General features: G+C 43.8%; 1 protein-coding gene across 1 annotated transcript in view; it reads left to right on the forward strand.

Moving 5' to 3' along the window:
• The window catches only part of LOC126355650 (cytochrome P450 4C1-like), a 106266-nt gene extending 85770 nt beyond the window's left edge, over positions 1-20496 (forward strand). Inside the window, exons 4-6 of the mRNA XM_050006014.1 lie at positions 2013-2234; positions 10040-10240; positions 20017-20496. Coding sequence (XP_049861971.1) covers positions 2013-2234; positions 10040-10240; positions 20017-20496 — 903 coding nt within the window. The remainder of the gene's footprint in view (positions 1-2012; positions 2235-10039; positions 10241-20016) is intronic.
• The last annotated feature ends 285 nt before the right edge of the window (positions 20497-20781 follow it).

Raw genomic sequence — 20781 nt, forward strand, 5'->3', positions numbered from 1 at the left:
TGACACACCCGCCTAATATCGTGTATAGCCCCGCGACCACACAGAAGAGCCACATCACGATGTGGCATGGACTCCACTAATATCTGAAGTAGTGATGGAAGGAACGGACACCATGAATCCTGCAGGGCCGTCCATAAATCCGTAAGAGTACGAGGAGGTGGAGATCTCTTCTGAACAGCACGTTGCAAGGCATCCCAGATACTGTCAATGATATTCATGTGTGTGTACTTTGGCGAGGAGTGGAAGTGTTTAAACTCAGAAGAGTGATCCTAGAGCCACTCTGTAGCAATCCTGGACGTGTGGGGTGTCGCATTGTCCTGCTGGAGTTGCCAAAGTATGTCGGAATGCACAGTGGAAATGACTAGATTCACGAGATCAGAAAGGATGCTTACATACATGTTACTCGTGAGAGAGTTATGTAGGCGTATCAGTGGTCTGATATCACTCCAACTGCACACACCCCACACCATTACAGAGCCTAGACTTGCTCAAACACTGGCCTTATAACATGCAGGGTCGATGGATTCATGAGGTTGTCTCCATACCCGTACACGTCCATCCTCTCGATACAATTTGAAACGAGACTCGTCCGACCAGGCAACATGTTTCCAGTCATCGACAGTCCTATGTTGGAGTTGACGGCACGAGGCGAGGCGTAAAGCATTGTGTCGTGCAGTGATCTAGGTTACATGAGACGGCCTTCTACTCCGAAAGCCCATATCGATGATGGGTTGCACTTCGGTCAAGTTGAACGATCATCTTCAGTCGTCGTTGGTCCCGTTCTTGCAGGACATTTTTATCCGGCCGCAGTGATGTCGGAGATTTCATGTTTTACCGGATTCACGGTACACTCATGAAATGGTCATACTGGAAAATCCTCACTTCATTGCTTCCTCGGAGATGGTTGTGTCCCATCGCTCGTGCGCCGGCTGTAACACCACTTTCAAACTCACTTAAATGTTGATAACTTGCCATTGTAGCTACAGTAAGCGATCTAACAAATGCGCCAGATACTTGTTACCTTATACAGCCGTTATCTACCGCAGCGCCGTATTCTCCCTATTTACAAATGGCCAAATGTGTGTGAATTCCTAAGGGACTAAACTGCTGAGGTTATCGGTCCCTAGACTAGCACAGTACTTAAACTAACTTAACCCTAAGGACAACACTCACACCCATGCCTGAGGGGTGGCCGAGCGGTTCTAGGCGTTTCAGTCTGGAACCCCGCAACTGCTACCGTCGCAGGTTCGTATCCTGCCTCGGTCATGGATGTGTGTGGTGTCCTTAGATTGGTTAGGTTTAAGCAGTTCTAAGTTCTAGGGGACTCATGATCTTAGCTGTTAAGTCCCATAGTGCTCAGAGCCATTTGAACCATTTGAACCATGCCTGAGGGAGGACTCGAACCTCCAGCGGGAGGAGCTGCACGATTAGTGACATGGCACCTCTAACCGCGCGGCCACTTCGCGCAGCTCCTGTTTACATATCTCTGAATTTGAATACGTTTGCCTACACCAGCTTCTTTGGCCCTTTCAGTGTAGGAGGCACTAGGAAGTACATAATTACCTAATGATAGGGAAAGTATGTGTATGGGGAGGAGGGTTGGAGTGGAGTATAAATTGTTGATAGTGTCCCAGGCTTGGATACAGTAGACAGATTCAAATGTATGTAGCGTACGTAGTGATGGAAAGACTTGCCCAAGTCGGACCAGCGTCGAGAGCAGCGGCAAACCTGCCTTTGAACTGAGGACTACAATAAACCAACAACATTCTCTTATTATGCCAGTTTCACAACTGAAAGGAATGGACATTTCTTTACAGTCTAATGCATTAAATATTACATACTGAAAAGGGTTATTACTGCAAGCTAAGCAAAAGATTACTTGTGGATAGAATGCAAAAATCGGAAGACATTGTATCAAAGGCCGTAATGTGACTGCTATTTTGATTAAAATCTTCTTTTATACATAAGACATCGACACTCAGCATTTACAGCTGACGATGTGTATTTGACAGGCAATAATTGTCCGACCCTGGAAGACGATTAATGGCGCCATGTGGCTGAGTGCAGAAGGTAGGACAGTGAAGAGGCACATTGCGGAGTTCAGGAGCCTCGTGAAGCGTGGCCTCGCCATTGCAAGAGAGGACAGGAAGGCTGACGGCGTAACTCCGTTGGTCCATTTCTTCTCAGAGCAGAAGCCTGACCAGCATATGACTGAGGAAGAAATATACAATGAGGTGAGTTTTCTTTTTCGATAACTTTCATCAATATTTCCATCTACAGGTAACTGCAATTGACATGAATTTCAGTGGAACGAAAAAATTAAATTTTTCTACTACTCTTTTGGCTATATTTCGTCAGCTACAACTCGACATAAATTTACTATGGATTTTATTGAATTTCTCATCAGCATGTTTTGCTATACATACTCCATCCCATTTCAGTTCCTTTTTGTTAAAGCGTTTTAACCTGATCTGATTAATAATTTGTATGAACACACCTCACAGCTGTAAGATGCTACATTGTTTCTTTCTCTTAACTATGCATCATGAGCACACATTCCATTAACTGTTGAATACGTATTGGTTTTTTTTATTCATTTTGAGCGCGACTATAGAAATGATACTCATTAGAGCCATGCTATGTTTCTGCACGCTAGTTGGAAATTCATTACTGAAATCAGATTGTAACAGCCAAATAATGACTCGAGTTAATTTTTTCTGTAACAGTCTTTTAAGAAATCTACATTCATATCTCAACAAATTACTGTCAGTTTTCTCTTGTCTGAACATGTGCATGTGTCCATTCGCCTAAACACGCCGTATATGTCTTGTGTCAGCATAAACACAATTTACCTCTACAGTTGTACAAGAAACTTCAGGTGTACCGAGGAACGTTTAAGGAATCCCAGATGTTCATGTTGTATGTTAGTGAGCTGGCAGAGAATAATATGTGAGGACCAACTTACTATTTCCCATCACGGTGTAATTGACAAACATTTGTCCCGCTTCTGGAGTAAATATTTTATTATTCCACTGTAGTATTGCAACTCTAGTGCCGCTGCTGCAGATACAGTCTATTACGAAAAAACGACAAACCACGAAGGAAATTAACCAAACGAGACAGAAATTGGTAGATGTGATGTACTTTACACTTTAAGAATGATTTGATGATTTATTCTAGAGGAGGAGCTTTACAAATCGAGCAAGCTAATAACGTGTTGCTCAATATCCGGCCCTTACGCAAGCAATTATTCAGCTTCTTTGCGCTGACTTATCGAACTGCTGGATTTCCTCCTGATGGTTATCGTACCAATTTCTGTCCAACTGGCGAGTTAAATTGTCAGAATCCCGAAACTGTTTGAGGGCTCTGCCTAGCCAAAACAGGGTTTGGCAAGCACGAAGCCAAGCTGTATAGAAACTCTTGCAGAAATAAGAGCCCAGTGTGGCTTGCCATGAAGGCCAACGAAACGGAGCGTAGAATATCATCGAAATACGGCTGCACTGTAAGGCTGCCATGGATGACAACCAAAGGGGTCGCGCTGTGAAACAAAATGACACTGCAGACCATCACTCCTGGATATCGGGCCGTATGGCGGCCGGCAGTCAAGTTAGTATCCCGAGTCTCCAGACACGTCTTGTGTCTGAAATTTCATTGACTGGAGTAGAGTTGTCTTCAGTTACGAATCCCGATTCGAACTGTCCCCGATGGCCAGCAAAGACATGTCTGGACACGCTCTGGACAGCGGGGGATGCTAGTCTGTCGTAAGGTCAGACGACTGCAAGTAACAGTCTGGAGCGTCATTTCCTTTCGTAGCAGAAACCTTTTCGTTGTTTGCAATAGCAAACACGGAAAAGCTTTGCAATTCCTAATTACGTATGGGAATTGAATATACGTCCTATTCTCCTTTCCCCACTCTCTTTGTCCATCTCTTACTACTCCCCCTCTCTTTGTCTGGTACCTCCTTCCCCATCTCTCAGACCGTCTCTTCCTCCCCCTGTTTCTCTCCACCTCCATCTCCTCCACCGCTCTCTATTGGTTCATCTCCTCCTTCCACTCTATGCGTCCATTTCGTCCCCCCTTACATCTGCCTATCTATTTCCCCCCTCTCTTACATTAAGCCTTGTTTATTGTTACTGCCAATGAAATCTTGATGAGAGTTGAAGGCACTTAAAATAAATGGGTAAATTGATTGGGATCATTGGTATCTGAGGTCTGAGAGCTCTCCTGCTGCTGGGTCTGTGAGGACAGCAGCTTCACTGACAGTAATCTGCACAATTGTACAAATACTAGGTTGTGGCGATTCAGATTCCCTAGAGGCATTCTAATCGTAAGACCTTAAGCCACAATTACGACTTTCCTATTTACTGTTAAATCTGACTGTGAGAAAGAAATCAAAACAGCACATAGTTGTGTTTACAAGTTTTATATATATATTGAAAAAGAACTCCCTAGTTTTAAGTATCAATTTAAAAGGGAAATTAATTAAAAATTACATCAAAGAGTACATATCATGAATAAGAATTCCTTCAAGTTTTGTTTCACTTTAGTAGACGTCAACATGGGATCCATTTGTTGACCTGCACACGTCGAGACGATATTCCGCTTCTTGCCACACATTCACCAACATTTCAGGTGTAACTGCCCCAACTGCGGCGAAGATTCTTTCCCATAAATGATTAATGTCTCTGATCTTTCTTATCTTTTCACTGCATACATTTTTTATGTGACCCCAAAAGAAAGTGAAAGAACACACTGCACTTTCAGGTGTAGAGTACACATTGTTGCTGAGTTGCTCTGCACTGCGCTGCATGCACCCCTGGACTGAACTGAGGGAACAGAGGAAAATAAAAACAGCACTCGTGCCGTCTCAAGGTCAAGCAGGCTAGCCAACTGCAGCGGAGCCAAATTTGGATAGATGATGAATCAAACATGACAAACTATAATATTGTATGTCACTTTATACAGATTCGAGGATACATTAAAATTAGGAAGTTACTTTCAAACACCCTGGATATCTTATTCAAATACAGAGATATGTAAACAGGTAGAATATTGCGCTCGGCAACGCCTATACACTGGACTCTTGCTAATCTGGCCATCCTTTGCACATATGGGTGACCGATTAGCGGAAGTGACGGATTGTTGAAAGTGTCTTAAATTTAGTGTAAAATAGGCGTAATACTTTATTAAATCCAAAGGGACATTCATTTTCATACAAAACTAAGTTCTTGAGCGTATACTTATACAGTAGTATCCATATGAGACATGTCTCACGGTTTTAGTTGTCACATTGATGATATGCGTCAGCTGTATGCTCTATCACACAACGACTTTACAAGCATGAAATCGGTATTGTATTTGGATAATGCACTCTACCTAGATGTCTGCAGCTTCAGAACCAACAGTGTGACGTATCTTTACGTTATTTCCCCCTATGTCCTCTTCTTCATCACTTTCATCATAACTTTTCTGCGCGCTTTTGATTATATTTTCGTCTCTTAAATTTTGGTCGCAAATAGTTGCTCCTACAAAACTTTATTCGGCAGCGATGGCTTTCTGCTAAGAAGCTCAATTCACCTTATCTCTAATTTCGAGTTTCTATTTGACATCTAAGATAAAGTGCTTCCATTTGGAAGCCTTGATACTGAACAGTAAAAAAGTGACAAATTCAAACATGTATAGTATTATTTAACATTGTGTTAAACTAACAACTTTGCTACACAAGAGAACTCATTATTGTATGCGTCATCATTTCTGCTTGAGCGACTAGAGGCTGGATGTGAGCCGGTTTACTGAGAGGCCAGACTACTGAAGACGCTTTAGCGAGAGCCCAGTGTATGACGCAGCCAGTGTCTGCCGCAGTTGTTAGATTGCTTACTCCTGCTACAGTGGCAGGTTATCAAGATTTAAATAGGTTTGAACTTGGTGCTACAGTCGGCGCACGACCGATGAGGCAAAGCATCTACGAGAGTGTACCGTGAATATCGGAAATCCGGTAGAACATCAACTCTCCGACATCGCTGTGGCCGGAAAAAGATCCTGCAAGAACGCGACCATCGACGAATGAAGAGAATCGTTTAACATGACAGATGTGCAAGCCTTCCGCAAATTGCTGCAGATATCAGTGCTGGATCAGCAGCAACTGTCAGTGTGCGAATCATTCAATGAAACATCATCAATATGGGTTTTCGAAGCTAAAGACCGACTTATGTACTCCTGATGACTGCACAACACAAAGCTTTACGTCTCGCCTCGAGCATTCAACACTGACAATGGACTGTTGATGACTGGAAACATGTTGCCTGGTCGGACTAGTGTCGTTTCAAATTGTGTGAGACGGATGGATGTGTATGAGTATGGCGACAACCACATGAATCCAAGGACCCTGCATGTCATGAGGGCACTGTTCAGCTGATGTAGGCTCTGTTTTTCTGTGGACCATGTGCAGTTGGACTGGTATGGGACCCCTGATACGTCTGGATACGACTTTGACAGACTACAAGCACAAAAGCATTCTGTCGGATCACCTGCATCCATTCATGTCCTTTGTGCATACTGGACGGACTTGGACAATCCAGCAGGACAATGCGACACCCCACACGTTCAGAATTGCTACAGAGTGGCTCCAGGAACGCTCTTTTGTGTTTAAACACTTCTGCTGGCCACCAAACTGCCCATACATGAACTTTATTGAGCATATCTGGGATGCCATGCAACGTGCTTTTCAGAAGATATCTCTGCCCCTCGTACTCTTGAGGTTTTATGGGCAGCCCTGCAGGATTCATGGTGTCAGTTCCCTCCAACATTACTTCAGACTAGTCCATACCACGTTGTGTTGGGGCACTTCTGTGTGCTCTAGGGGGTCCTACACAATATTGGGCAGCTGTATCAGTTTGTTTGGCTCTTTAGCACTGTCTCTTCAGAACGGCACGTTGCAAGGCATCCCAGATATGCTCAATAATGTTCATATGTGGGGTGTTTGGTCGCCAGCGGAAGTGTTTAAACTCAGGAGAGTGTTCCTGGAGCCAGTCTAGCAATTCTGGAAGTGTGGAGTATTGCACTGTCTGCTGGAATTGCCCAAGTCCGTCGAGTATGCACAATGGACATGAATGGATGCAGGTGACCAGACGGGATGCTTACGTACGCGTCACCAGTCACAGTGTTATCTAGACATATCAGAGGTCCCATATCACTCCAACTGCACACGCCCCACACCATTAAAGAGCCTCCATTAGCTTGAACAGTCCCCTGCTGACATGCAGGTCCATGGATTTGTGAGATTGTCTCCATACTCGTACACATCCATCCGCTCGATATATTCTGAAAGGACACTCGTCTGACCAGGCAACACGTTTCCAGTTATCAACAGTCCAATGTCGGTGTTCACAGTTCGAGGCGAGGCATAAAACTTTGTGTCGTGCAGCCATCAAAGATACACGAGTGGGTCTTCGGCTCCAAAAGCCCACACCGATGATGTCTCATTGAATGGTTCGCACGCTGACACTTGTTGATGGTCCAGCACTGAAACCTGGAGCAGCTTGCGGAAGGGCTGCACTTCTGTTACGTTAAACGATTCTCTTCAGTCGTCGTTGGTCCCGGCCTGGCAGGATCTTTTTCTGGACGCAGAAATGTCAGAGATTTGATGTGTTAGCGGATTCCTTATTTTCATGGTACACTCGTCAAATGATCGTACAGGAAAATTCCCAGTTCATCGCTACCTCGGACATGCTGTATCCCATCGCTCGTGCGCCGACTGTAAGATCACGTTCAAACTGACTTAAATCTTGATGATCTGCCATTGCAGCAATAGTAAGTGATCAAATAATTTATTGTCTTACGTAGGGGTTGCCGAACGCAGCGCCGTGTTCTTTACATATGTCTTTATTTGAATACGCAGCCTACACCAGTATTTATGGCTCTTCAGTGCATAAAATGTAGCCTAACAATGGCAAGAAAAGCGTATCTGAAGAAGAGATACTTGTTAACATTGAATGTAGATTTAACGGTCAGGAACTTTCTTGAAGTACTTGGATAGAGTGTGCCATGAATAGAAGTGAAACACGGACAATACACAGTGTAGAGAAAAAGAACACAGAAGCTTTTGAAATTTGGTGCTGTAGAAGAATGCTGAAGATTAGATGAGTAGATCACGTAACTAACGAGAAAGTTCTGAATTGGGGAGAAAAGAAATTTGTGGCACAACCTGACGAGAAGAAGGGATTGGTTCATAGTACGCACTCTGAGACATCAGGGGATCACCAATTTAGTGTGAGGGGGTAAAAATCGTAGATGGAGGCCAAGAGTTGGATACAGTAAGCAGATTCAGAGAGGTTGCAGTATTTATTTGGAAATGGAGAGGCTTGCACAGGATAGAGTAACACGGAGAGCTGCACCAAACGAGACTTTGGTCTGAAGACTCGACCAACAGTTACACCCCACATCGTCCATTAAACACCAATGCCAGCCACCTAATGGCTCCATGGTCAGATATATGGACGCTACCTGCTAAGCTCGTGCACACCCACTAAAGTCTGACACTCACCTAGAACTCTAGAGAATGCCACACATAGGAATGTGTTTATATTCTTGTATGCTTTATGTACCGGGAAAACAACTTTGTTGATCATTAATTATGGACTTTGCAAATGCTGAAGACGTCTAAACACCCTCTTCTCACCATAGGATCCACTTCGGGCCTCCTACGCTAGCTGACTTATTTACTTCATGGCCTGCAAGAAGCTGCACGGAAACTGTTATAACACTCAGGGCTTTCAGGCACTTAGCCGCAGGAGAGGAATTCACACATTTCCACTGCTCATTTCCTGCTCCCGTACTCCCACTAATAGCTGCTGCTTGCTACAAGGACTTTTCACACACTAATTTCCTGCCAGCCCGAGTGGCCGAGCGGTTCTAGGCGTGACAGTATGGAGCCGCGCGACCGCTACATCGCAGGTTCGAATCCTGCCTCGGGCATGGATGTGTGTGATGCCCTTAGGTTAGTTAGGTTTAAGTAGTTCTACGTTCTAGGGGACTGATGACCTCAGAAGTTGAGTCCCATAGTGCTCAGAGCCATTTGACCCAACTAATTACCTATGGGAACTGGAATACGCCTGTCTCTACGTGAGAGAAGTAGGTTCCGGACACAGACCACTTTAGACATTTTAGGGAAACACTAAGTCCCCAGGTAGATGCTAGAAAAAACTCCCACCCTGGAACTGTCAAAGTCCTGTGGTGAGGCCAGCAACGTTATGTTGCAACTGACCGGTACAAAAGTACCCACACTCACAAAGAATGCTGCATAACCCATTTATTTTTAGAACACCGAGAAAGTGTAAGCACTCTACAGAGGAGATTGCTCATAAATCACACCTGTGACCATTTCTAGAATATTACTCAAGTGTGTGGGATCTGTACCAGGTACGACTGAGAGGGATATTGAACATATACAGAGAAGAGCAGCACGAATGGTCACATATTTGTTTAACCCACGAGAGAGTGTCACAGGAACTGAACAGGAAGATTCTTGAAGATATACGTAAATTATCCCGAGAAAGTCTATTAACAAACTTTCAAGAGCCGGTTTTAAATGGTTACTCTAGGACTATAATACAACCCCGTACGTATCACTCACATGGGGATCATGAAGATAATATTAATTAATGCATGCACAGAGGCATCGAAACAATCATTCTTCGTGCACTCCATAAGTGGATGCTACAGAAGAAACCTTAAAACTGGTACAATGGAACATACGCTCAGCTATGCACCTCACGGTGGTTTGCAGAATATAGATGTAGATGTAGATGTTTGAAAGAGTATCTTCTGCTAGCCACATCTTAACCTTTATCTTGAAAGGCGGTCAGATAATGTGCTAAGTGTATTGTCATCCCAGAACTGACCCCCATAACCTCTTTACGGAGTCCTCTCTTAATCAAAGTGTTTTCGTGTCATTCACAGTAACCAATCCTGTGGTGCACAGTCTCTAGATATTCTAATATTTTAGCATTTCCTCCAGCTGCGTTGCGGCTTGTTGCTTCAGATACGCACCCTCGCCCTGAGCGCAGTGGAGACGACGGCAGCCTCCATGGGCTTCACGCTGGCGCTGCTCGGGCTGTACCCAGAGTGGCAGGACGCGGCGCAGAGGCAGCTGGACGACGTGTTCGGCTCTGGAGGCGACTACCTCAGGCCAGCCACTGTGTCTGACCTCTCCCAGCTCACGGTCATAGATGCCATTGTTAAGGTATGCACTAGAATGACTTATCAGCGTAACTTACAGTTATAGATGTTGTGCAAACCCTTTATTTTCTTTTCATTAGATGCACCAAGTCCATCGATCTGGGCGAAAGTCGTGTCTTACTCCGTTCTCTGTTAGTGATCCACTGCCATGTCCTTCACCTGCTATGACTGCCGTTTTATGTACAAGTTATTGATAACCTTCTGCTCTCCTTTTTGTTTAGAACGTGTTTCAAAATGAACAAATGATGTACCATAAATATGGGAATGTGTTTTTCTTCGACATATCTAGTATGACGACTTGTAAGACCGATATAGTCTCGTTTGTTCTGAAATTATTCACGAAATCCAAACTGTTCTTCCACCAGACTAGCAGCAAACAGTCATAAGATACTTGTGTACAATCATTTGAAGCTAAATACTGTACAGGGTGTATAAAATATGTATCCGAAACTTTAGGGATTGGTTCTTGAATTCAAAACAATACAAAAAAAAATCATATGATGACTGGTCGAAAAATCGTTTTCCTTAGGGAGGTGTGAAAGGAATTCCCTTCGTTAACTCCTGGTGTGCAATTTACCTCAAATGCGTTGTTTACAGTTGTCATGGCATTTGTTTTGTTTTGTCTCATCGTAGTTTGTTCTCTTAAGAATAACTTCCATCATGATATGTCACAACGCTGTATTCAGTGTCTGAAACTATGGGCATGCACTATATGTACAGATCAGCAGATGCAAATGAGGACGCAGCATGCTAACTTTGTGCTGAGAAGCAGTTACCCGGTGCTAGAACCTCGGTTTACTCCACCAACGCTTGTGAGAGAAAGATTCATTTGAGAAGATGGTTGTAGATGTTGGGAGTTGCGATGCCCCACCAAGTTCTATCCTTATATACATCCAGTCTTTACCTATAAATTACCGTGCTTGGCAATGGGACTCGCATGCAGTAAGACCTCAGAGTTGATTTCACTGATTGCTCTAAGGACTGCAGAGCCAATGTCTTACCACACAATCTTTAATTTTGAATAATTGGAATCGATATACACTACTGGCCATTAAAATTGCTACACCAAGAAGAAATGCAGATGATAAACGGGTATTCTTTGGACAAATTATATTATACTAGAACTGATATGTGATTACATTTTCATGTAATTTGGGTGCATAGATCCTGAGAAATTAGTGCCCAGAACAACCACCTCTGGCCGTAATAACGGCCTTGATACGCCTGGGCATTGAGTCAAACAGAACTTGGATGGTGTGTACAGGTACAGCTGCCCATGCAGCTTCGACGCAATACTACAGTTCATCAAGAGTAGTGACTGGCGTATTGTGACGAGCCAGTTGCTCGGCCACCATTGACCAGACGTTTTCAGTTGGTGAGAGATCTGGAATTTGTGCTGGCCAGGGCAGGAGTCGAACATTTTCAGTATCCAGAAAGGGCCGTACAGCATATACAACATGCGGTCGTGCATTATCCTGCTGAAATGTAGGGTTTCACAGGGATCTAATGAACGGTAGATCGACGGGTTGTAACACATCTGAAATGTAACGTCCAATATTCAAAGTGACGCCAATGCGAACAAGAGGTGACCAAGATGTGTAACCAATGGCTCTCCACATCATCACGTCGGGTGATACGCCAATATGGCGATGACGAATACACGCTTCCAATGTGTTTTCAACGCGATGTCGCCAAACATGGATGCGACCATCATGATGCTGTAGACAGAACCTGGATTCACCCGAAATAATTACGTTTTGCCATTCGTGCACCCAGGTTCGTCGTTGAGGCGCTCCTGTCTGTGATGCAGTGTCAAGGGTAACCGCACCTATGGTCTCCGAACTGGTAGGCCATGCTGCTACAAACGTCATCGAACTGTTCGTGCAAATGATTGTTGTCTTGCAGACGACCCCATCTATTGACTCAGGGATCGAGACGTGGCTGCACGATCCGTTACAGCCATGCGGATAAGATGCCTGTCATCGCGACTTCTAGTGATACGAGACCGTCGGGATCCAGCACAGCGTTCCGTATTACCCTCCTGAACCCACCGATTCCATATTCTACTAACAGTGATTGGATCTCGACCAACGCGAGTACCAATATCGCGATACGACAAACTGCAATCGCGATAGGCTACAATCAGACCTTTATCAAAATCGGAAACGTGATGGTACGCGTTTATCCTCCTTACACGAGGCATCACAATAACGTTTCACCTGGCAACGCCGGTCAACGGCTGTTTATGTATGAGAAATCAGTTAGAAACTTCCCTCATTTCAGCACGTCGTAGGTTTCGCCACCGGCGCCAACCTTGTGTGAATGCCCTGAAAAGCTTATAATTTGCATATTGCAGCGTCATCTTCAGGGTGTAGAAATTTTAATGGCCAGTAGAGTAGTAAATTGACAAACAATGGTGGAGGAGGAGAGCACACAATATCAGTCATAACCAGTTTGCAAGACCGACATATGCTGCATAATTACAATATGGATCCTACACATTTATTACTGTCGTTACCGCAGCCACAGACACTTTCATCAGTACAGAATAAATCGGTTTAAAATCGAGATACTTCTATGTAAAGTAATACAGAGTTGTTGAGTGAAAAGATCCCACTGAGAACTGAAAATGCGTAGCTATTGTGGTGGTGTTATGTGTACTTCTTGCACCTAATAAACATCTTTCTTCAGTACTATCTTTACACAGAATTGATCACTGACTGAAAATGTGTCATTACACTGTTGTTCCTGATCATTTTCAACACGAAGAATTTTTGAACGGATAATACTTCAGTGCAACTTAGCAAAAACACTTTCCTGGACTTTTGTTGATTCATAAATTTAGTTTGCCACATGCCATGAATCAGTAAAATCGCATATTCTAAACATCATGGTAATAATACTTTTTGTATTAATGAAAATGTACACAATACCTTTTGTTGTCTTCTTCTGCAACTGCTTTTATTATGCTTCCCAATGCAATAAAACAGATGGTACTTTGTACACAATCTGATGCTTTGCTTAATATTGCACTAATAATTTTAAGCACTTTATGTAGACCTATGTATTACCAGCTTATAATATGAAAATGTTTCTGATTAAATGTCACATTATGTGGAAAGGACACTAAGTGTGTACTGAAATAACAACATTGTAATAAAGTTGTTTTTTTAAACACTTAATTTTTATTACTTAACTTGCACAAGAGGTCGGTGAATCATGATTTTTATAATATGTCCGTCACTAGGAAAAATAGAATTTACTGAACTTTACCATAGAAATAATTACTTCAGTCGCTTTGTTGTGTTGAGAATAACGAAATAACTTCTACGAAATGAAATAGAAGAATTCCTACCATGTGTGACGTATACTGGTGTTGTTACAGAGTCTACACAACGTACAAGCGCTGGAGCTTCAAGAAGGGGTTACTCATACTGTGGATGAAATTCCGCCAGCTAGTACCAGGAGAACTTCTAAAAGGGAAGGCCTTGTTCACATGACGGCCAGAAAATCTTCTATGTACATATCACTTTCGATGTGTGTAAGGATAGAATGAGGTAAATTTTCAGCAAGAATAACTTTCTGCCTACGATGTTGATCACTATGGAGTCCTTGCGTAAAAAGTTCTCTGTTTGCTCCCTGCGTCAAATTCGAATAAAATTCCAAATTTTCGATGATTAGCTCCATCATCGTCGTCAGGGGCTAAAAGTGATTGTCGTGAACTGGTGACGTTTCTTCTTTTGTACCCACAGGAAAGCATCTCATTAGCTGTGTTACATCACGCTGTCTACAGCGGAATGGTCCTCCACGTCCATAGATTTTGTTTTCGCTCGGTTTCCAGCGTTGCCTGCAGCGCCGTCTCTCACGTCAGGCGATAAACTGCGAGAAGTCTTCCTCTCTGCTTTATCTTCATCAAAAACACGCTTCCATGCATTGCTAAGAGCATAGCCGGAGTCTCTATTGGTGTCATTTTCACAAAGACTACCTTCAACTGCTTCCCTCATCACAGAGTGCCAATAGCTTAAATACAGTAATATGGATGAATCAGGGGTGGCAGACCACAGACTGTTAAATAAGTAGATTTTGTTTGAACAAGCAATAATACTTTCTCACGTCTCGACCTACTGGGACTCTGGTGAAAAAGTTCCATATCTAACATCTGACTGTGCTTTAGTAATAATACGATTAGGTGCTGAGCTCGATTTCCAGCCCAATACAACAGTTTCCGTCACATCATTTCAAGTTTTAAACAAGTGCACACTTTGTCGCTTGTGAATGAAGCTTTATTTAATATCTTTCGTAGTTAATGAATAAGGACTGTAGTAGTTGAATGAGAATTCAAGTCCAGTACAAGGATTTCGTCATTTAGTTTCAATTTGAGACCTGTTAGTGAGATTACCTACGTCTCTTTATGCTTATTCAGCAAAGGCGATCAGTACTGATTGAGACTCTCGGTCAGCCACGAAGGTTTTGCTTCGTTACCATTGGCAGTAGGTACTGGATTTCAATCCAAATGCAGATTAAAACTGTTCGGTATCTCATTTAAAGTTCAGACATGTGTGTAGCTAGCTGCTGATGAACCCTTTTCATCTACTTCTACATGTATACTCTGCAAATCACACTTAAGAGGCTGCAAGAGGGTTGAGCGAACCACCTTCACAATAATTCTCTATTATTCCAATCTCAAACAGCGAGTGGAAAAAACGAACACCAAAATTTTTCCGTGCGAACTCTGATTCCCCATATTTTATTCTGACGATCGTTTCTCCCTATGTAGGTCGGTGTCTGCAAAATATTTTCCAGTTCGGAGGAGAAAGTAGATGATTGAAATTTCGTGAGAAGATTCCGCCGCAACTAAAAATGCCTTCGTTTCAATTATGTCCATCCCAAATCCTGTATCAGGTCAGTTACACCATCTCCCCTATTTCTCGATAATGCAAAACGTTCTTGTACTTTCTAAATGTGTCCATTAATCCTATCTGGTAAGTACCAAACACCGCGCACCAATATTCCAAAAGATAACGAGCAAGCGTATTGTAGACAGTCTCTTTAGCAGATCTGTTGCATCTTCTAAGTATTCTGCTAGTAAAACGCAGTCATTAGTTTGTCTTCCCCAAAACATTTCCTATGTGTTCCTTCCATTTTAAATTGTTCTTAATTGTAATTCCTAAATATTTAGTTGAATTTACGGCCTTTAGATTTGACTGATTTATCTTGTACCCGATGTTTAAAGTATTCGTTTTAGCACTCTTGTGGATGACCCCACACTTTTCATTATTTAGAGTCGACTGCCAATTTTCGCACCCTATAGATATCTTTTCTAAATCGCTTTGCAATTTGTTTTGATGTTCTGATTTTACTAGACGGTAAACGACGGCATCATCTGCAAACAACGTAAGACTGCTGCTCAGATTGTCTCCTAATTCGTTTACATAGATAAGGAACAGCAGACGGCCTGTAACACTACCCTTTAGATATTTCATATCACTTTGCTCTAGATAATAAGAGTATTAGGTGACAGTCGAAATGCACATAGATCCACATGCTCATGAACACCTTAGATATTGTATTTCACTGTGTGCTAGATGACAAGGGCATTAGGTGACAATAGAGTTGCACATACATTAATGGGAAAAAATAATTAATACAGCTTAATGACATTTGAGAATATATTGGTCTAGGTAACATATTTAAGAGATTACCATTGCAAGAGCACAGGTTAAGGTAGGCGCCAGATAAGCCGATGTGAAATTTTGGTGCATTAATAATCAGTGCAACCGCCAGAATGTTGAATGCAAGCATGGAAACGTGCATGAATTATGTCGCACAGGTGCCGGATGTCAGTTTACGGTATGGAGTTTCAGGCTTGTTGCACTTGGTCGGACAATACTGGTTATGTATGACATTGCAGTTGTTGTTTGATGATGTCTACTACACTAATGGCCATTAAAATTGCTACACCGCGAAGATGACGTGCTACACACACGAAATTTAACCTACAGGAAGAAGATGCTGTGATATGCAAATTATTAGCTTTTCAGAGCATTCACACAAGGTTGCGCCGGTGGCGACACCTACAACGTGCTCTCATGAGGAAAGTTTCCAACCGATTTCTCGTACACAAACAGCAGTTGACCGGCGTTACCCGGTGAAACGTTGTTGTCATGCCTCGTGTAAGGAGGAGACTTGATAAAGATCTGATTGTAGCCTATCGCGATTGCGGTTTATCGTATCGCGACATTGCTGCTCACGTTGGTCGAGATCCAATCACTGTTAGCAGAATATGGAATCGGTGGGTTCAGAAGTGTAATACGGAACGCCGTGCTCGATCCCAACGGCCTCTTATCTGTAGCAGTCGAGATGACAGCCATCTTATCCGCATGACTGTATCGGATCGTGCAGCCGCGTCTCGATCCCCGATTCAACAGATGGGGACGTTTGCAAGACAACAACCATCTCCACGAACAGTTCGACGCCGTTTGCAGCAGCATGGACTATCAGCTCGGAAAGTATGGCTGCGGTTAACCTTGATACTGCATCACAGACTTGTGCGCCTGTGATGGTGTACTCAACAACGAACCTGGGTGCACGAATGGCAAAACGTCATTTTTTCGGATGAACCCAGGTTCTGTTTACAGCATGATGATGGTCGCATCCGTGTTTGGCGACTTCGCGGTGAACGCACATTGGTAGGGTGTATTCGTCATCGCCATACTGGAATATCACCCGGCTTGATGAAATGGTGTGCCATTGGTGACACGTCTTGGTCACCTCTTGTTCGCATTGACGGCACTTTGAACAGTGGACGTTACATTTCAGATGTGTTACGACACGTGGCTCTACCCTTCATTCGATCCATGCGTAACCCTACAATTCAGCAGGATAATGCACGACCGCATGTTGTATGTCCTGTACGGCCCTCTCTGGATACAGAAAATGTTCGACTGCTGCCCTGGCCAGCACATTCTCCAGATCTCTCACCAACTGAAAACGTCTGGTCAATGGTGGCCGAGCAAATGGCTCGTCACAATAGGCCAGTCACCACTCTTCATGAACTGTGGTATTGTATTGAAGCTGCATGGGCAGCTGTACCTGTACACGCTATCCAAGCTCTGTTTGACTCAATGCCCAGGCATATCAAGTCCGTTATTACGTCCAAGGGTAGTTGTTCTGGATACTGATTTCTCAGGATCTATGCACCCAAATTGCGTGGAAACGTAATCACATGTCAGTTGTAGTATAATATATTTGTCCAATGAATACCCGTTTATCATCTGCATTTCTTGTTGGTGTAGCAATTTTAATGGCCAGTAGTGTATGAACTCGACTGGAGACAACATTTCGACACGCCTCAGGCTTCCATCCGGATAGCTGCGTCGAAAATCCGCGACGTTTCGATGAGAGTCATGACACTCATCGAAATGACAGTCATCGAAACGTCGCGGATTTTCGACGCAACTACCCAGATGTAAGCCCGAGAAGATTTCGTCAGCAGTATACACCGGGAAGCCTATTGACATACTTTGACACTCTATAGGGTATGTTGGGTTACAACAGCGGTATGTGGCGATCGCTATACTGTTGGAAGACACTCCCTAGAGTGAAATTTCCTGGAAGATTAAAACTGTGTGCCAGAAGGAGACTCGAACTCGGGACCTTTGCCTTTCGCGGGCAAGTGCTCTACCAACTGAGCTACCCAAGCACGACTCGCGTCACGTCCTCACAGCTTTACTTCCACCAGTACCTCGTCTCGTCCCTTCCAAGCTTCACAGAAGTTCTGCTGCGAACCTTGCACTGTGAAACAAAGGATATCGCGGAGACTATGTGTCGATAAATCGTTTTCTTCGAGGTAATTCATAACGTTGTAACACAGTATATGTTCCAAATCCATAATGCAGATATACGTTAGTGATATGGGCCTGTAATTCCGCGGGATACTCCTATTTCTCTTTTTCGGTATTTGTGTGACTTGAGCCATTTTCCAGTCTTTATGTGTGGATCTTTCTGTGAGCGTGCCTTTGAATATAATTGCTAAGTCGGGAGCTGTTGTATCAGCATCCTCTGGAAGGAACCTGATTGTTACAGAATCTGGACCAGAGGTCACGTCGTGATTTGATCCGGTGATAGCTCCTAATGATGTTTCTCCATCTGCAGCAGTCCTTAATACTTGCTGATCTGTAACCCCTAATGATATAGCCAGTGCGCTTAACACTTCAATTTCTACCCCATATTTCTTGTATTTTAATATTAATTTAGATTAGCTTTAGATATATTATTTCTTGGAGTGTCAACCACATGCCACATTTCCTGATTGCGGAATATGGAATATGAGCTACCTCTCTAAACTGAGCATTGATCACATTGAAACGTAGTACAGTGAGGTGACAAAGGTCATGGGATAGTGATACACACATACACAGACGGATGTAGTATCGCATTCACAAAGTATTAAAGGGCAGTACATTTCATAGCTCTCATTCGTACTCAGATGATTCATGTGTAACGGTTTCTGACGTGATTCTGGCCGCAGGACGGGTATTAAGAGATTTTTAACGTGAAATGATAGCTGGAGGTAGAAGTATGAGACATTCCATTTGGGGAATAGTTAGCGAATTCAGTATTCTGGGATCCACAGTGTAAAGAGCGTGGCGAGAACACTACATTTAGGCATTACCTCTCACGACAGGCAATGCTGTGACGGCTCAAGCATAGAGTTGTCAGTGCTGATAGACAAGCAACACTATGTGCAATAACTGGGACATACGACGAATGTATCCGTTTTGGCAGTGTGGTAAAATTTGGTGTTAATGAGCTATGGCATCAGACGACCGATGCTAGCAGCACAATATCACCTGTAGTGCCTGTCCTGGTCTTGTGACAATATCAGTTTACCCTAGACGACTGGAAAACCGTGGCCAGGTCAGATGAGTCGCGATTTCAGTTGGTAAGAGCTGATGGTAGGGTCCGAGTGCGGGGCGTATCCGATGAAGCCATGGAACCAAGTTGTCAGCAATGCAGCGTGCAAGCTGGAAGTACCTCCACAATGGTGTGAAACGTTTTCACATGGAATGTATTGGGTCCTCTGGTCCAAGTGAACCGATCGTTACGCGGAAATGGATATATTCTCTTACTTGGAGGCCTTCTGTGTCCAAATAACGATGACATTTTTGTGGATGACAATGGACCATGTCGCTGGACCATAATCGTTTGCGATTAGTTTGAAGAACATTCTGGACAGTTCTAAAGAATGATTTGAGCACCCAGATCGCTCAACGTGAATCTTGCCGAACATTTATAGGATTTAATCGACAGGCCAGTTTGTGTAGAAAATCCTATACCAGTACACGTCCGCAATTGTAGATGGATACAGAGCCAGAATGGCTCAGCATTTCGGCAGGGGACTTCCAACGAGTTGTGTCCTTGTCACTTGAGTCATTGCACTACACACAGGAAATGGAGGTTCAACAGGATATTGGGAGGCATCCGATGACTCATGTATGTTCAGGGGTATCTACCAGGCCACATTTCTGCGTCGATGTTTTTGTTTCAGAGCCCACGCATCCACTATGCTGTGTTTCCCACATTCAGCAAAGTCCATTCATTTGAATGTTTATTTTCAATGAATTTCTGGCTAGGAAATCTCTTACTCTTTCTTCTTCCCTCTGCAAAACCACGACAATTTTCGACATATTGTACTTCTACGTTTTTGGGGCGAAAAAGGATGCTAAATGTCCCCTTCATTCTGAACAGCCTAGAGTTTGATAGGTCTGACTGTTGCAGGAGTCGCTGCGGCTGTTCCCCACGATCCCCAACATGCCACACCTGGTAACTGAGGACACGCCGCTTTGCGAAGGCCGGCACGTGGCACCGCGTGGCTGCTGTGTGCTCGTGTCGTTCCTGCTGATGCACCGCCAGCCAGACCTGTTCCCTGAGCCCGACCTGTTCGACCCCGGCCGCTACCTGCCCGGAGGCAGCGCCACCACCAGGCAGCCGGGCAGCTACCTGCCGTTTGGCACTGGACCTCGCAAGTGTGTGGGCGCGCGCTTCGCCGACCTGGAGATGCGGGTTGCGCTGGCTGCCGTGCTGCGCCGGCTCCGCATCCGACCGGGCTCCACCAGGGAGCAGCTGGAGCAGATTCCTTACTCCGTCACAGCACACCCACTCACCGGCTATCGAGTCTCTTGTGTTCCGCGGGATAACGTAGCGGTAGCTTCTTCGTGGCAGGACACGTGTGGCGCTAAAATTCTCACATCATCATGAGGAATCACGAAAGACGTAACACTTTTAATTTATGAATGCTTAATTTATGAATGCTTCTCATTATCGAACCCACTTTTACAGCAAGTTATAGTACACAGAGTCAGTCAGCAACAAAGCTGAGAGAATGCCCAACTATAGTCAACAGTGTGAGTGTATAACTATATATCATGAGGAATCACGAAAGACGTAACACTTTTAATTTATGAATGCTTCTCATTATCGAACCCACTTTTACAGCAAGTTATAGTACACCGAGTCAGTCAGCAACAAAGCTGAGAGAATGCC

The sequence above is a fragment of the Schistocerca gregaria genome, chromosome 3 (genome assembly GCF_023897955.1).
Source record: "Schistocerca gregaria isolate iqSchGreg1 chromosome 3, iqSchGreg1.2, whole genome shotgun sequence".
Lineage (NCBI taxonomy): Eukaryota > Metazoa > Arthropoda > Insecta > Orthoptera > Acrididae > Schistocerca > Schistocerca gregaria.